The sequence below is a fragment of the Antrostomus carolinensis genome, unplaced genomic scaffold (assembly GCF_000700745.2).
Source record: "Antrostomus carolinensis isolate BGI_N321 unplaced genomic scaffold, ASM70074v2 scaffold6042, whole genome shotgun sequence".
Taxonomy (NCBI): domain Eukaryota; kingdom Metazoa; phylum Chordata; class Aves; order Caprimulgiformes; family Caprimulgidae; genus Antrostomus; species Antrostomus carolinensis.
The window spans coordinates 120212-136470 of record NW_010298867.1 but is presented as its reverse complement, the minus strand read 5'-3'; the positions used below and the strand labels follow the sequence as shown (position 1 = coordinate 136470).

The following is a 16259-nucleotide window of genomic DNA, read 5'->3' as shown; positions in this document are numbered from 1 at the left end:
TGAGAAGAAACTTGTACAAACATTGTAGAAAACAGATTATTCCCTTCACTTTGTTGCACACTTAAGTAGTGAACACTTATCATATCCTTCCAGCTTCTTCTTTCCTTGTCTCCCTCTATGTTTCTCCTTTTTTCTGTAGACTGAACTACAACAGTTATTTCAAACTTTCCATACAAATAATTCTCATTGCTCTATTCTGGTTTCCCTGAAATGAGTCCATCTTGAAGTGTGATGCATAAGAAAATGTATTTCAGCTGATAAAGCTGATAAATCTGGTAAAGCAAGAAAATTAATTCAGTGTTTTGTAGGCTGTAGCCTTTCTTCTACATCCCAGAGCAGCTTTTGCTTTTTGACCCTTCACAGTTCTTATCTTGTATTTGTGTAGTTGAATTTTTCTACATTATATATAATGCACGTGCAATTGATGAATAGCATCCTATTTTTTTCTGAGCCAGTCTCTTCCACTTGTAGCCGTTTCCTGCTTGTTATTATCTGAAAGTATAATAGGCATACACTTTTTGCTCTGTCACCTGTCTTACTACTGAAGTTATTGAGTAGAAGACATCCAGGAGAGGTCTTTGTGGAGTACCACTTAGTACCTCCTCCCTGTTTGTCAGGAAGCCGTTGATAATTTGCTCTCTCACTACTCTTATCTGACCAGTTTTGTATTTGTTTGACATACCTGCCATTAGATTGTGCTTCCTTGATTGTTTTTAAAACAAAATGTCACATGCTTCAGGGCCCAAAGCCTGAATCAAGGCAATAGTGTGACACATACTGCTTTTCATCTCTAGACACAAAATGTTGCCCAGTGTTAAAAGGCTTTTGTTGGGGATTTTTTTTTTTTTGAGAAGTGTGTGTTGATTGTTCGATGTATCCTCATGGTTGTCTACCAGATGCTTACAATGGCTGTTTATGTGTGATGGTTTCTCACAGTAGGCACCTTCCTCCTTAGGAAGCCAGTTGAATTGCAGTTTTGTCTAATTCCTCCTTTCCCAGACAGTACGATATTTATTGTTTAACTTTGTCTTTACTAAAAATAAGTTGTCTGAAGCATCCCAAAGTTATTTGTTAGCTTTTTCACTACTGCAGTCACATTGGTGGCTCATAGTCATCCTTAACTGTCCTTCTCTAGAAATGAGATGAAAGGCTTTTGTTGGGGAAAAGATTATGCTGCCAGGATGATAAAGATTATGCTACATGTTTAGTAGTCGACAAAAGCAGATGTGAATGCATCACAAGTATGCTATTAGTTATGCTGGTTTCCCATGCTTATCCTGAATTTAAGGCTGAATAAGATTTTTTTTTCCCCAAAATAGCAACGATAAGTCCTTATTTATTACAAAAGACCAACTTTCTGTGATTTTCCAATGCCGTATTAATTTTGTGTGAGGTAGATCTTTGATGGAGACGCGTAAGTTCATTTCCATTGACTCGTTAGGTTTTTGTAGCAGAAATGCCATGCAGTGCTAGCCCAGTTTCCAGGATCAATTTAATAATTGCTCTTCTTGTTAGGACCAACTCGCCTGGACATAGTGTGATGGTTACCCTGACAGAAGTGTTTCAGCCTCTGTTCTGAGCTGACTTGATAGATAGCTCCATGTGAGACTGCTTTGATCATGTGCATGTACCCTCAAAAGGTTGCCCTGGTTCAGAGGGACTGGAATAAAGACCCCAGTGCATCATGTGCATGTACCCTCAAAAGGTTGCCCTCAGAAGGACTGGTTCAGAGGGACTGGAATAAAGACGTGTTCAGTAGCAAGACACCCCAGTGTCATACTCTTGTAGGACCTGGCAGCCTTCCTTGATAACGACAGAGAGAAGATCCTCATCTTTGCCAGTAACAACTTCCCTCCCCTAGAAACTGACCCCATACTTCATACATTGCAAGAAAACAAATATGGATGGAAAAGAAAATATTCTCATATTTTTACTTTTTATTGTATATATTTTGTGGGAACTTGCATGTATTTTTTTGGTTCCCTGATACCAGAGCAGTGGCAACTACAAAGATGCAGAGTTTGATGGTAACTATGCTTGACAGAGTGTAGAAGCTGTGGAAAATCAGAGATTTTCTGACTAAAAATGAGTCAAGTTGTTAAGGATTTTTTGACATTATTTCTTTGTGACTTTGGAGATATGTTTGCATATGCAAATGATTTGGATTCAAACTTTGATTTGTAGACTTAAAACAAGCTTTGGCTCTGCCTTAGAGGTTCTGGCATGTCTTCATTTAGATAAAGTTAGCCAGTATTTCCAGATGGCTAGTTTCTGTTTTGTCAGCATCACTTATTTACCTTGCCAAATAAATTTACATTTTTAATATCCAAGTTCTGGCTTCCAAGTGCCGTGTCACATGTTTTGTGTCTCAGCTAGCTGAAGATAATAGAAGTTTTAAGTAGGTGAGAAATGGTGAGAGGACCTAATGGTGCTTTAAAATCTCAAAAACCAAACTGGGGTTAATAATATTCATCTTCATCTAATTTGTGGGCTATTTTAAATGTTTATCATTCTCTATAAATGTTTTTTGAAGGCAAACAGAGGCTCTGAACACAGTGCCATTTGCTTTCTCCACTTACATAATCTTATTCCTACTAAAGTGGGCATTAATTCTAGCTCCCAAAGTTGCATCAGGATAGCATATCCTTATACTTCTGGATAAGTCCTGGAAGGACAGGGAGTAAAACAACATCATTTTTATGGTTATTGATTTTTATGGGAGTTACTTATACCCAGGTTCATACAGCCCAAAACTTAACCTAGAGTGTCTTTACCTGTTTTTTTGTTTTGTTTTGTTTTGGTGGGGTTTTTGTTTTTGGGGTTTTGGGTTTTTTTTTTGGTGAATTGATGAGTATTTTGTGTTTAAAACTTTCTTAACTTCTAGAAGAAATTGGATGGCTGTGAAACAAGGTATAGTTTAAAGTCCAAAGCCCCACTCCCAATATCAGATGTCACTGGCAACATTGCCACTGTGTGGAAATCTGATCAGTAGATGTTAAATACTTGATTAATCACATATTTTAGGAAAATGCACATCAGTTGTACGAAGATGTATATTTTGATGAAACATTTTAGAAATGGAGAACCATGTAATTACATACATATTTAGCATATGCCACTGAAAAATAATAAAACAGATTTTGTATATAGAGAATGTTGTAGCAAAGAAGTTTTCTAGTGTTATTTTTCAGTGATATAGTCACACTGTATTGTGGTTTTGAAGTGGGTGCATTCTCTCAGGTGCCTGGTGTAATTTCTGTGCTCTGCAAGAGAAGTACCAAAAATGCTCATAATCATATCCCTGTTATGTACTTCACTTCCACAGCTTGGAAAGTAGAACTGGTATGTCTTTGATTGATCTTAATTCTGATTTTTTTTCTTTGTTTTATGTGCGAGTGCAAAGGAGTTAGCAAGTGTCCAGAGCTCTCTGTACAGATGAAATGTAATGGAAATTTTGAAGTGTTCCAGTCTCAAAGTCTGAAAAAACAACACTTCAACCTCAAAAACCCACCACAATGCGTCCCCTAGGAGTTTTTTATCTATTGTGATCTGCCAACACATACGCATTGGACTTATGGTTTCTGATTTCCTTGATTCAATTCACGTGTTCATGCTTTGCATCTTGGAGATGCTAGAAATTACCCTGTTCAAATTAGATAAACTGCTAATTTCATGAAACCCAGTCAACCCAGGAACTGTGATGGAGTCCAGACATGGTGGCACTCGCACTATAGTGATAGGAATTGGCAGGGCTTTGTTACCATCTCTGCGTAGTAGTTGTAAATGTCCTTGGTATATTTGCAGAGCGAAGTAATTGTGGGAGGTTTTATTGGTCTCGTAAACAATGATATCAACAGTGGTTAAATTCCCAGCAATAATTGTTGGAAGGTTCTTTTCATAAGTACCATGTTCTTTCGCTTAGTTAAATTAGTTAATTGAAGAAAGTATTCCATGTTACATAATCAAATTAGGGGTTTTTTTCTCCATATTTTTGTGAGAGATTTTGTGTTTTGTCTGGGTGATTGCACACATTCTTGGTATGGAGGTTGGGGTTTTTTTTTGTAAGTTATTTGTTGTAAAAAATAAAAGTTGTAAGCATTACAGATGTTCAGAAGCCACATTTATGTGATTCTTAGAATAAGAAAGGAGCAGAAATCCATCACAGAGGTGACACTTCCCCCCTCCAATTCCTCCCTCCAACTGTGGCCTGTAGACTTACAGACTTGGGCTTTGTGTTATATCACTCCCCAGGTTTCATGACCAGTCTCTCAGCTTCTTTATTTATTTTTTTTTTCTTCTTTTCTTTTTGGTGATGGAACTTTCTATTTCAAATACTGCACCTGGATGTGCAGCGCTAAAAATATGATCTATTTGCACAGCACTGTAGTAATTTAAAATAAAACTATGTTAGAATAAAGTTTGGTCCCTTTTTACAGGATAAGCCAGCAAGAGAGTTACTCGGGAGTGAATTTCTTTGGTACCATTGCAGTTCAGTTCTCAAAATAGTGTTTTCCAAGGCTGTGCATGAATACTTTATTCACTTGATGTGGTTCTTTGAGCACAGTTTTGAGATTTTAATCTATTTTCAAGACTTCCTGTGATACTTGTGAAGCTTGGAGGCATGTCTGCACAGCACAGCACCGTGCTGGAGATCTGTGTGTAAACCCTAGATAAGCAGTTAAATCTGCATGGGGGCAATCATCACAAAGAAATATTATAGCCAAAAATAAAAGTTAAAGTTTCAACAAACTTTGCAACATGATCATTTAGCTCGAGTGTAGCAACAAACTGATGCTGTCCAAACGCTTATGGTTCAATACCTAGTTGTAACAGTCTCAGTGATTTTGGCAATGTCCTGCATGATAGAAAATTAAGAATATTTTTGAGTAACAGTGAAAATCTTACTTCAAGTTATTACCAATAATATCTCACTGCGCTGAACTAAAAGGCATGTGTTACAACTCTGTAGCCTAACTCTTCAATGGCCTGGGCATATTCAGAATGATTGTTAATTTATTTAAAATATTTTAATAGCTTTTCATTTCATTATAAGTTTATTCTGATTACATATGTCAGGTTTATTAAATGACAGAGATACGGGTAATATAATATAAAAATATAAATGGATCATCTCCTTGTAATCACATTTTCCCCAAATTGAAACAAAGCAAGCAGCCAAACATTTCCCTCAAATCCAATTGTGAGATCATCTGGGAAAAGCAAATGTTGTATCCATTTCTCTTGAATACTTGAATTAATCAATCAGTCTCTAGGAGAAAGTTTTAGCTCACTGAAATGTTGAATCACCTGCAAATAGCATGAAGTATGTTTACAGAAAAGAGCTCCAACAAGCTTAGCTTCTTTTTTTGTTGGTTTTTGTTTGTTTGTTTTTTTCAATTGCAGAGAGCCAGTAGAAAAAGCCAGAGGAGAATTTAGCAGTAGGTAAATTTAGCACAGGTCTTGGTGTAACGTAGAATTGCTGCAGATGCCACCATTATTTAACCTGAGCCAAACCTGATATGAATTTAAGACCATTTGCTTTTTAATCTCATAACAGTGTGTCCCTTTGGTGACAGACTGACTGTTCTCATTGTTCTAACAACAATGAAACGGCATTGGCACAACCTCGGCCGCGGGGCTGGACGTGGTTTTGTGCACGCGTCAAGGTACATTTCTCTGTATCCTCATGCCCCTAGAGGCAACTTGACTTCCCATTTTCATGCCTTCAGGGGTTTTTTTGCCATTTCCTATATTTGTTCTGTGCCTGATTTGGGGAGAGTGTTTGGGTTTTGCTGTAGCAGAAGGTTACTGGTTTTTGATAAAACACTTGTAAGAAAAAGGTTAAAATTGAGTAGTGGAAAAATCATCACTTTCCAAAATTCACAAACCAATTGAACTAAGCAGCTAAATCCATAATTTCCATAATTTCATTGTTTAGTCAGCGCTTTTAATTGATGTTGGTTTCTTCTATTAGCTGGGTGATGCAGGGGCTTTGATAAAGGGTGTATATATATATATATATATATATATATATTTTCTCTCCCCTCTCCAGTTGAGGAAGATATATTTTCTCTCCCCTGTCCAGTTGAGGAGGGGCAGTGATAGAGCAGCTTTGGTGGACACCTGACATCCAGCCAGGGTCAACCCACCACAACATGGAAGGGCTGCATCCAGCTAAAATAATAAAAAAGTTATTTTTCCTTTGCTATAGAGATCTTTTGAGAGAAATTCCATTTATTCAAAAATGCACATTGCAGGAAGCACCAATCTCTGAAGAAATGAGAGCGTTGTAAGTAGCAGGATAATTAACATCACTAGAAATCTGATTTCATATTTGGCAATAGCACATAAAACTTAATTAGCAGTCAGATGTGAAGTGTTGATTGATAACAGCTTTGGCTTACAACCCTGAATCCAGTATTGTAATTTAACTTCAGTAGAAACAGCTTTCTTTTCAATTGCAGTCTCATATTCTTGCCAGAATCGCAGAATTTTTCTTCAAAAATGTAATTCCCTGGATTTAAATGAAAGGATAATGGAACTATATTTCATTATTGACTTCACTGTTTATCATCTCCATTTACACTTTATTTCCAAGTATTGTAAATGATACATTCAATATAGGTCTAGAAAAAAATAATGTACGTACTCCACTGTGCTTCTTTCACCCTGCTCCTTGAATGTTGTCCATACTTGCTCCTTTTTTGTTCTTTTACATTTTTAAAAAATATATAATTTTATATTCACTGTATGCAATAGTTAAAAACCGTATCCTTTTCAAAAAGGCATTTTATACTTCAAGCACAACTAAAAGAAATGTCATGGATGCATTCTTTCACTTTTTATTTAAACACGCAGATTTGGAAACACAAGCACTGAGACTTTTCATTGCATTTTGATCCCAGCTGCATTGCACATTTAATAATTTGAAGTATAATTTTTCTAAGAGTTTCCACTACAACTCTACTCTTCTGACTTCAGTTATCTTTAATCTGATTTCTGTTGTGTCTCCTGAAAGCTACATGTTGTTCATGGGGTACAAGATTATTTTTTTTTATTATAATTGCTCCTTGTAATTTTTTTTTTCGTAATCCTGAGTTGAATAGGTAAGACCTGTGAGGAAAGAAAATAAATGTTTAATCCAGAAAAGGTCAAGGGAGGTGATTCTGCCCCTCTACTCCTCTCTCATGAAATCCCACCTGCAGTGCTGCATCCAGTTGTGGGGCCCCCAACATGAGAAGCACATGGACCTACTGGAGTGAGTCCAGAGGAGGCCACGAGGATGATGCTGGAGCACCTCTGCCATGAGGACAGGCTGAGAGAGTTGGGGCTGTTCAGCCTGGAAAAGAGAAGGCTCCTGGGAGATCTTATAGCAGCCTTCCAGTACCTGAAGGACCTACAAGAAAACTGGGGAGGGACTTTTTACAAGGGCAGTTAATGACAGAACAAGGGGTAACGGCTTTAAACTGCCAGAGGAGAGATTTAGATGAGATTTGAGGAATAAATTCTTTCCTGTGAGAGTGGTGAGACACTGGCCCAGGCTGCCCAGAGAAGCTGTGGCTGCTCCTCCCTGGAAGTGTTTAAGGCCAGGTTGGATGAGGCTTTGAGCAACCTGGTCTAGTGGAAGGTGTCCCTGCTGATGGCAGGGGGGTTGGAACTGGGTGATCTTTACGGTCACTTCCAACCCAAACCATTCTATGAGTCTGTGAAATTCAGAGGAGAGAGAATCTTGATGTAAATCCTTTTTTCCCTTAAATTTGCCTCTGAATTTCCTCTGTACAAGTCACAAGTTTTGCCTCATGATCCTACTGGGTCTTGTGGGAGGCAGCTCTGAGAGCAGTGCGGACGTGCTCTCTGCCTCTATCTGTCTCCTGGGGTTATGTGGTCCAATGGGATGGGGCCTCCTTCCTGACTCTTGCTGAGAGGAGAGGAAGAAAAAGTTTTCCATAAGTTTTTCCATCTCAGTCCTGGCAAAGTGGAGGAAGAGAGGAAGGCGGGTGGTTATTCCTGCTCCTGCATTACCTGGGAAAAGTTGGATATGGAGACATAGCACAAAGGAAAGGCTTAGGTCTGATATTGGGGGAAGTGTTAAACTTAACAGCAGCTGGTGCACAGAACAGATTATTTTTGCTTTCTGCATTTCCAGATGCTTTGATATGATCATTGTTCGGTGTCTCTAAGAGATATGTTTCCATCTGGATGGATGGACAAAAATGTCTGCTCATCTATACAGCGGACCATAACTTAGTTTCAAATATGGGTATTCTTTTTGAATTACCTTTGTGAGATATGCAAGTTTTAAAGTCTTTAATAAGATACAAATAAAAGTGGTTAGTTGAAATGGCCATAATTACAAAAGAAAAAGCAAAAAATCTTGTTAAATCTTCCATGTTAAAGCAACCTAACCATCTGCAAAGGAAACTTCCCATGTTTTGATCTCCTGTGCTGTGATTAGCTGTAGATCTAGAAAGCGTGCTCCTTTGTGTTTAGATGCTACTCAGTTGCAAGTAGTGGTTTGGACCCAGAGGAATCTAAATGCCTCTCTGCTTCCAAGTTAGGGTGCTGCAATTTCAGATTTGATGTGTTTTATTTCTGGTAGGAAAATATATAAGCAGAGTATTTGGGTTTTTTTAAGCTGATGTGAAAGTCATGAGTAGTTCCTGAAGTCAGAAGACTATTGTATAAACTTATCTACAGAGATTTTTGGGATCCAGTTTCCCATAGATTTATCTAAATGAGGACCAAAATGTCTTTTTGCAACCCTGTCATAAGCAACTGACAGCTTGGTGGATTTGGGCATTAGGATTAGCACGATAATCATGTTCTTCTTTGCTCACTGAGAAGCATCTAAATACTGTTCAGATAGTTGGAAAGTTCACCACAACTAAGTAAAGACAAGTCAAAATAGATTTTGTAACATGACCAATCATAATTTTTAGAAATCATATTTTCCACTTAAAAATGAAAATGTGTGTTCTTCTACTGGGAAAAATGCTAGTAGTACACATTTCTGAACAACTTTTGGTTTTCTTTTCCTTTGTCTTATTTTATGTCCAGAGATAAAAAATACTTAATTTTAAAGTAACTTTTTTCTGCATAGTTACTTCAGTGAGGAAGGTCTTACTTGTTTGCAATTGTTCTTGGTTCCCAGAGCCTTTTTGAAAACCAGTGTTTCCAAAATGTGATTTTGTGTTACAGTCATCACATAAACAAATTAGTCTCCAACCAACTTAGAACTGAGCTTGAAGTAATCCTTCCATTTCTCTGATTCAGAATGATGAAGTGTGTGTCCCTGAATCTTGAATTTCTTTATAATCCTGTTTTTCAGTGGTGTTTATTCTGCACTTTCAGTCTTGTAGTCACAACCCACTTGATTAGCATGGTGGAAAGTGTGAGACTGTGAGGAGGTATGAAAAAGGTACTGATGGATTCTTTTTTTTAAGAAAAGGAAATGAGCTTTTGAGAATAACATTTAGAGGACAGGTGGTTGGGGAAATACAAAATATTAATTCAACTTGCAGGAAGAAAAAGGAAAAGAAGAGATGGAAAAGGAAGAATCATAGAATGTTGTGAGTTGGAAGGGGCCCACAAGGATCATCGAGTCCAACTCCTGTCCCTGCACAGGACAGTCCCAAGATTCAGACCATGTGTCTGAGGGCACATGTTGGCCAAATGCTTCTGGAATATTGTCAGGTTTGGGGCCCTGACCACCTCCCTGGGGAGCCTGTTCCAGTGCTCCACCACCCTCTGCCTCAAGAACCTTTTCCTAATGGCCAACCTAAATTTGCTCTGGCACATCTGCCTGCCATTTCCTCTGCTCCTATCATTGGTCACCAGAGAGAAGTGATCAGGACCTGCCCCTCCTCTTCCCCTTGTGAGGAAGTTACAGACCGCTATGAGGTCTCCTCTCAGTCTCCTCTTCGCCAGGCTGAACAAACCAGACTTCAGTCTCTGAAAAAAGAAAAGGGTACAGAATACATCTCAGAAAAATAACACCTGTTGCTAATGGCTGTTAACATTGGGGAGAAGACGAAGAGTAGAGGATAGAAAAATGGAAGGAGGAAGGTGTAGTAACCTAAGTAGCTTAAAACAGAAAATGGATTATCCTCTGGAGTACAGCACAGCTCACAGGGGAGTGTAGATAGCCTTTAATTCCTAATAACAAGGGATTTAATAGCAAGGGAGGTAGCTGGCATGTTCAGACACAGTCACGTTTCTTCACTATGATCCTCCCTTCCCATAAAACAAGACACCTTAACTCGGAAACATGGTCCCCCCCAACCAATCTTTACAGGCAGATGTGCTGCAGTAATATGCCAACACATGTCCTGTGCTTGCAGAGTTTCCTTCCCACATGGCCATGAGAGCTCTGCATAGAGGAGTTTCTAATTTACTCTTACCCTGAAGGATAACATATGCAATATGGGGATGTTGTTGAACGTGGCATATGTTGTTGCTATGAGCTGCTTTCTCTTGGGTGAAAAGTGACTTGTTTCCTCAGAAGGCTTCTTGCACAGGGTATATCAATTGGTCACGGAGAAAATCTTTAGAAGACTTACGACAAGGCTTACTAATAAAAAAACTCCAAAACATAATTGCTGGCATCCAGCCTTACAGTTCAGTGTGGGAACATCTCCTTCTCACAGGATGGAGGGAGAGTAGTGTAAACTCATGTACAGCACCTCTTTACATACACAAACATAAATAATTAGAGTTAGTTCGTGTCTTGTTGGGAGTATAGTTCGTATCAAGCCTTGGCTCTATTCCACTTTTGCTGTTTTCTTTACAAAAAAAGAAATGTGTGTGGCTGTAAGTTAGATTTATGTTATAAATATGTGCAATTAAAATCAACCCTATTTGCTCATATGCCAAAATTGTCCCAGCAGGGGAATTTGGAGAACCCAAATTTATTGCTATGCCTCCTTAATTCTTCTGTTCCACTGGCTCCCACCACAGCTCTGACCAAAGGCAGGCTGGAGTGGAACATTTCTGTTGTGTGATCAAGTACATGGTGCCCAACGGGTGCAGCTGGCAGAACCACTGGTGCCGCTGGCTTTGTACCAGGGACAAATTCCCCTCTGATGGGAAAATGTTAACAAGATTATGCACCCTTTAAATAATTGCTCGCTGGGCAAAAACCAATGCCACCTTCCTGCATCTTGGGGTTTGGTCCCTGGAACGTTCAGGGTGGTGGGAATGGTAGCAGAGGTGAGCTGCACCGAGTACCGCTGTACAGCTCACCTGTTATCTCAGACCTTGCACGTTCAATAATACCCTAAAAACAAGCTTATAATACACTGGTGAGATTTCTCCTGTCTCAGGGCTCTCTGCAGTGCTGGGCACATGTAACGAATTCTCCTGTGCTCATTTGCAGCTTGACTGGCTCGCGGGGGTCAGGAGCAGAGTGCAGGCTTTTTCACCCCTTGAGCAATGAAGCATTGAGTGAAAGTTATTATTACCAATTAGTGGTGGCAGCATTATTACCAATTAGTGGCTGTATGAAGCAAATCATTAGTCTTAGTTCAGTTATTAGCAGCCAGGTGTACATGAAACGCGCCGTGTGGAGCTAGTGTTGGACCTCAGCAGTCACCATCCAGGCCACTTGCTGAATTTGTGATGTCTCCACGCTGTCCATGCATGGGTTTTTGTTGTCCCCCCTAAAATAGAAGAATGTTTGAAGTCCGTATGGAGGGTTTTTTGTTGCTGCTGCTGGTGCTATGTACCTAGTGAGTGAATAAATAAGGCAATGCCGATCTCTATACCAGTATTCTGAAGCCTTTAATATACTGAATTATTAATTTAAAGTCAAATATTAGATTACCAGTTTTGTTGTTGGTTGCTGCTTCATTTGTAAGAGCAAAATTGTCATGTCAGAGAAGGGAAAGCTGCAGGGCAAATTACTCTTCATCGAAAGTATTGTTTCTCTAGGGCTTCTGTTTTTTGAAAGCCGTTAATATGCAATATTTTCACATACCCCTTAGTTTGCATAATGACTTTACACAAGAAGTTTTAGACAGCAAGCGGCATTAATTAAATTCTATTTAGGAACTTAAATGGCATTTTTATATTGTGTTATAATTTTTAAAAGTTAGGAAATTAGAGGGGAAAAAAATTGGAATTTTATCTTTAGTGTTACTGCCATATTGAACTATGTTTTTAGCTTCAGTGCATTTTACAGGGGGATTCATAGCTGTAGCTCTGTAATTATATGGAATAACTAATACAATAAGAAAAATACAAATAACTAATGAATTTTCGATATACCAAGTACTTATTGAATAGAATTGACTTAAATTGTGCAATTAATATAGGCATTAGAAATATTTTTCATGTTTCTTGGAGTAACGGGGAGGGAGTTGGAGTGTTGTTTTCTCTTTCAGTAATTCAGATGTCTTCTGAAAGGATTTAACAGTTTCTTTGAGTTGAGTTTAAAGCCAGAGAATGGTAGGATGGCATCAGTCAGGTCGGGTGGCTCTGAGCTCTAGTTGGGTAGGGACATCTGGTGGTGCAGGAAAGGAATAATTGAAGACTTGCAGCTCTAAAAAGTGCAGTTGCATTGGAGTGATGAAGGCAAAAACATCATTATGCTCACACTGTAATTACTTTTCTGTTTCAATATTATTCTAGAAACACCTACGTGCACGTTTACATTTCAGTTTGTGGATGGCTTTAACTTATTGGCAAAGAAAAGTAGACACTGAGGCTCTGGTTGCCCAGTTGGCAGCTGCAGACATAATGTGTTGAACACCCTTAGCACAAAGGGCGTTTAACTTACAGTCAACTGGAGGTTGAAAATCAAACTGTTGATACCAGACCATGGTTCTGTGGATAGAGCAGGTACATGTCAAACCTGTGCATTTGAGCTCTGTGTGTTCTGCCAGTGATTCACTGTAATCTCTGGGAAAAGCTGATTTTGTTTGTTTCAGTCTGTCACTCATCAATTGTTCCAATCCATCTTTCAGTCCATCTTCCTGTAAAAGTGGTGTGATAATTTTCAACTTCTGAATTCTGTAGGTGAAGAATCAGAAAAAGTAAAACATTTACATATTTTGGTTATAAAGTTAAATTAATTAAAGGTACAGTGTTTACCTTGTGTGTTTAACTTGAACTCCTATAGATCGTACATGTGTGACCAATATTTTAGGTGTGGTCATTTTAAAAGAGAAACACTTTAGGATTAATTTTATTTTGCTATGTGTAACTGTGCCTGATACATACTTAGCACTGTCCACTTGGTGACAAAACCAGCTCCTTGGAAACAGATGTATTGAAGGCCATACCCTTGGGAAGAGTTTCCTGGGCGTATTTAATGCTGTGATATCTTACCAGCACTGCACGAGGCACTCACCTGCCAGGACAAAGCAAGACTTTCTTCATCTGTGAACAGCTTTCATCTTGTTATGTTCTTCCTGCTGTTCGTGTGTATCCAGCCATTGGTGGCACATGTTGACCATGCATGGTGCCTTCTGGGAGATGTGTCATATCCTTCGGGAGGGGTTGGGCTAAGACTTTCCAGACCTAACTTGGTCTCTGCACGCAGAGGGCCAAGGATGGTGTTCGAATCTTCCTGCTTAGAAAGCTTTTGGGACTGCTATCCTGTCTTCTCTTAGAGTAGATGTGTTCTTGAAATTATGGTGTTGATAAGTTACTAGTTTGTGCTTTATGTGTGGTGTCAGGAATGCATTGTTACCATGATGTATTCCTATTCCCCATGCAATTCTATAGAAAGTGGGGGAAAAACCCAAGTATCTGCATTTGCTTTGGTACCAACATGACACTGAGAAGTCTTCCAGGAAGAATCTGTAGCAGCTGCAAGCTTCAGCTCCTTTTATTGTATCCTGAACAGAAAAAAGTCTATAACATAAATCTTTCACAGCCAATTATGATCTCTTTACTGTGGTCACTATTCACACAAAGAACCCTATAGTCTGTAAGGAAGGATGTATATAATCAAGATCAGAATCAGAACAAACACTATATAATTGAAAAACAGTGACTTTCAGATTGAGACTCTTGTTAAAGTAACGAGCTGCAGAGATCAGCACTGAACAAAGTAGAACAATTTATCTTAAAGTCAGAATAAATATTCCCTGCAGCTCTTCACAAGAGAGTGGATATTTTATCGAGGTCCAACCTCCCTTCCTCTCCTTGCAGTAACATTTACGTTTTTTAAAAAGTCATCACGACTTCTTTTCCATAAAGCAACAATTCTTTGTCATATGAAATCTTCCATTGTCACCCCAGTGGTTCTGTCACCATCCTTTAAAAATGTCTCCACTCTTGGTTTGGATAAAACAGAGAAGCGCTGGTGTTTCTAAGCTGTACCCTTTGTTTCTGAGATGTCCCAAGGCTGTGGTGACAGCTGTGAAGTCAAGGATGGCCACAGAGTTGTTACAGACGTGCTGTTTGCCGTTAATAACAAGCTGGTGTTCATCCACAGCCCTTCTATGTAATATTTAATCCATAACACTTTATATTGTATTGCAAGCAGCCCATTAGAGAAAAAAACAAAAAACAAAAAACAACTTTTTGTGTTTCAGGTGCAAAGATGGCTTGAAAGGATTTACATACTCTGCACTCAAGTAAGTAAAGTTTCTGCGATTACGTAGCTTACAGTGAAGATTTTGAGGAATCGTTCACAGTGGTAGCTGCACTGTTTGAAAAGGGTATTCCTAAGGAAAAACATACTGTTGTAAAACTTTTCCAACTTCTGGAGTATACAGCATATGTTTTTGTCAAGCATTTGAACAGGCTGCGCAGGGAAGTGATGGAGTCCCTATCCCTGTAGGTATTTCAAAGACATGTAAGTGTGGGGCTTAGGGACATGGTTTAGTGGTGGACTTGACAGTGCTAGGTTTATGGTTGGACTCAATGATCTTAAGGGCCTTTTCCAACCAAAATGATTCTGTTATTCCGTAGGTTGTAGAGGGCATAATATGCTGGCAAGAGACAAATCTTTTCATATTTGGAACCATTATGGAAAGAAACACAGACACATGGTTGCTTATTTTGGAAGGATCTTTTCTCTTTCTAAAACTGGGATTCATGATTCCCGATATTCTCCTGGAAGCAAATGCCTGCTTTGTTTTGACCTGGAGTTTGCTTACTGTATTTACGAAACATTGAATTAATAAAACAGTAGTTCTGTGACCAACACCCAAATAAAGTATGGACTTGTAGCATATTCGTTTGAGAGATCCTAAGTGTGCCACTAAACCTTGTGGCTGCCCTAGTGGTCCAGGCTCTCCTTGAATTTACTTGGTGATGGGACCCTCTGGTTTTACTCATTTGTGTAGTTATACAAAGTTCTCCCATCTTTGTGTCTTGTGTCAGAAGTACAAAGACACATTATTCTTATAAGCTACCTGTCTACCACTCACACACCCCAGTGCATGGACAGTGTCATCTCAGAGGTGAAGAGAAGAGCTGAAGTCAAGCAAGACAGATTTTCTGGTTTTGGTAGTAGAAAATATTTTATAGAGTTTGCAGCTATAAAACAGCTGTGAAATTTGATATAAGGTGCCAATACTTACATAATTCAGACTATAGTCCAGAAATCTGAACATGAAATGCTCTTGTGGCAACGTGCAGAAACGGTGCTTTCTGAAATCACCTGTTTACTGGGAGATTCAGTCACATACCAAACGACAAATTTTTTTATATCTTCATCGCCCTCAGCAAGACTGCAACAGTACAGTGTAATTTGGATTGCAGTGCAAAACGTTAGGAAACATCTTGCCATTATGAACTCCTTTGGCCATGATACACAGTAATTCTACACCTAAGATGAACCCGTATATTGACAATATCAACTTCTGGGTGAAGAAAGAGGGCTGAAGATGAAGCCAAGGAAAACAAAGTTCGTGCTCTTGATGGGAGTGAAAACATTTTGACGCTTTTACAAAACAGATATTTTATAAAAATATTATAGTAACCATCAACCTTTATGTAACCCAGTTTTGTTGCAGATAATTGAGATATTTCATGTGCCTTTTTATTTTATTATTTGGTATTCTTGCTTTGTATAAGAGATGGACTTCCCCAGTAATGTTTTTGTTCCTAATATAAAAAATTCCTGGCAGCAATTGTGACCATTATCTGAAGTGTAAATATATGTTGATGAATTGATCTTTTCAAAGAGATACAAGGTATGGCAGCTGTATAAGATGCATTTTCCTTTGCAGTGAGTAATAACTTGATGCTTGTTACTGGGCTTAATATATTTATTTGATTTATTTATATAATTGTTGTTTTACTCT

The 16259-nt window shown here is 38.6% G+C and overlaps 1 protein-coding gene across 1 annotated transcript in view; it reads left to right on the top strand.

The window, feature by feature from the left end:
- Nucleotides 1–14339: 14339 nt before the first annotated feature.
- The window catches only part of TMEM135 (transmembrane protein 135), a 19309-nt gene continuing 17389 nt past the window's right edge, over nt 14340–16259 (top strand). Inside the window, exons 1-3 of the mRNA XM_010162590.2 lie at nt 14340–14449; nt 14541–14582; nt 14855–14866. Coding sequence (XP_010160892.2) covers nt 14340–14449; nt 14541–14582; nt 14855–14866 — 164 coding nt within the window. The remainder of the gene's footprint in view (nt 14450–14540; nt 14583–14854; nt 14867–16259) is intronic.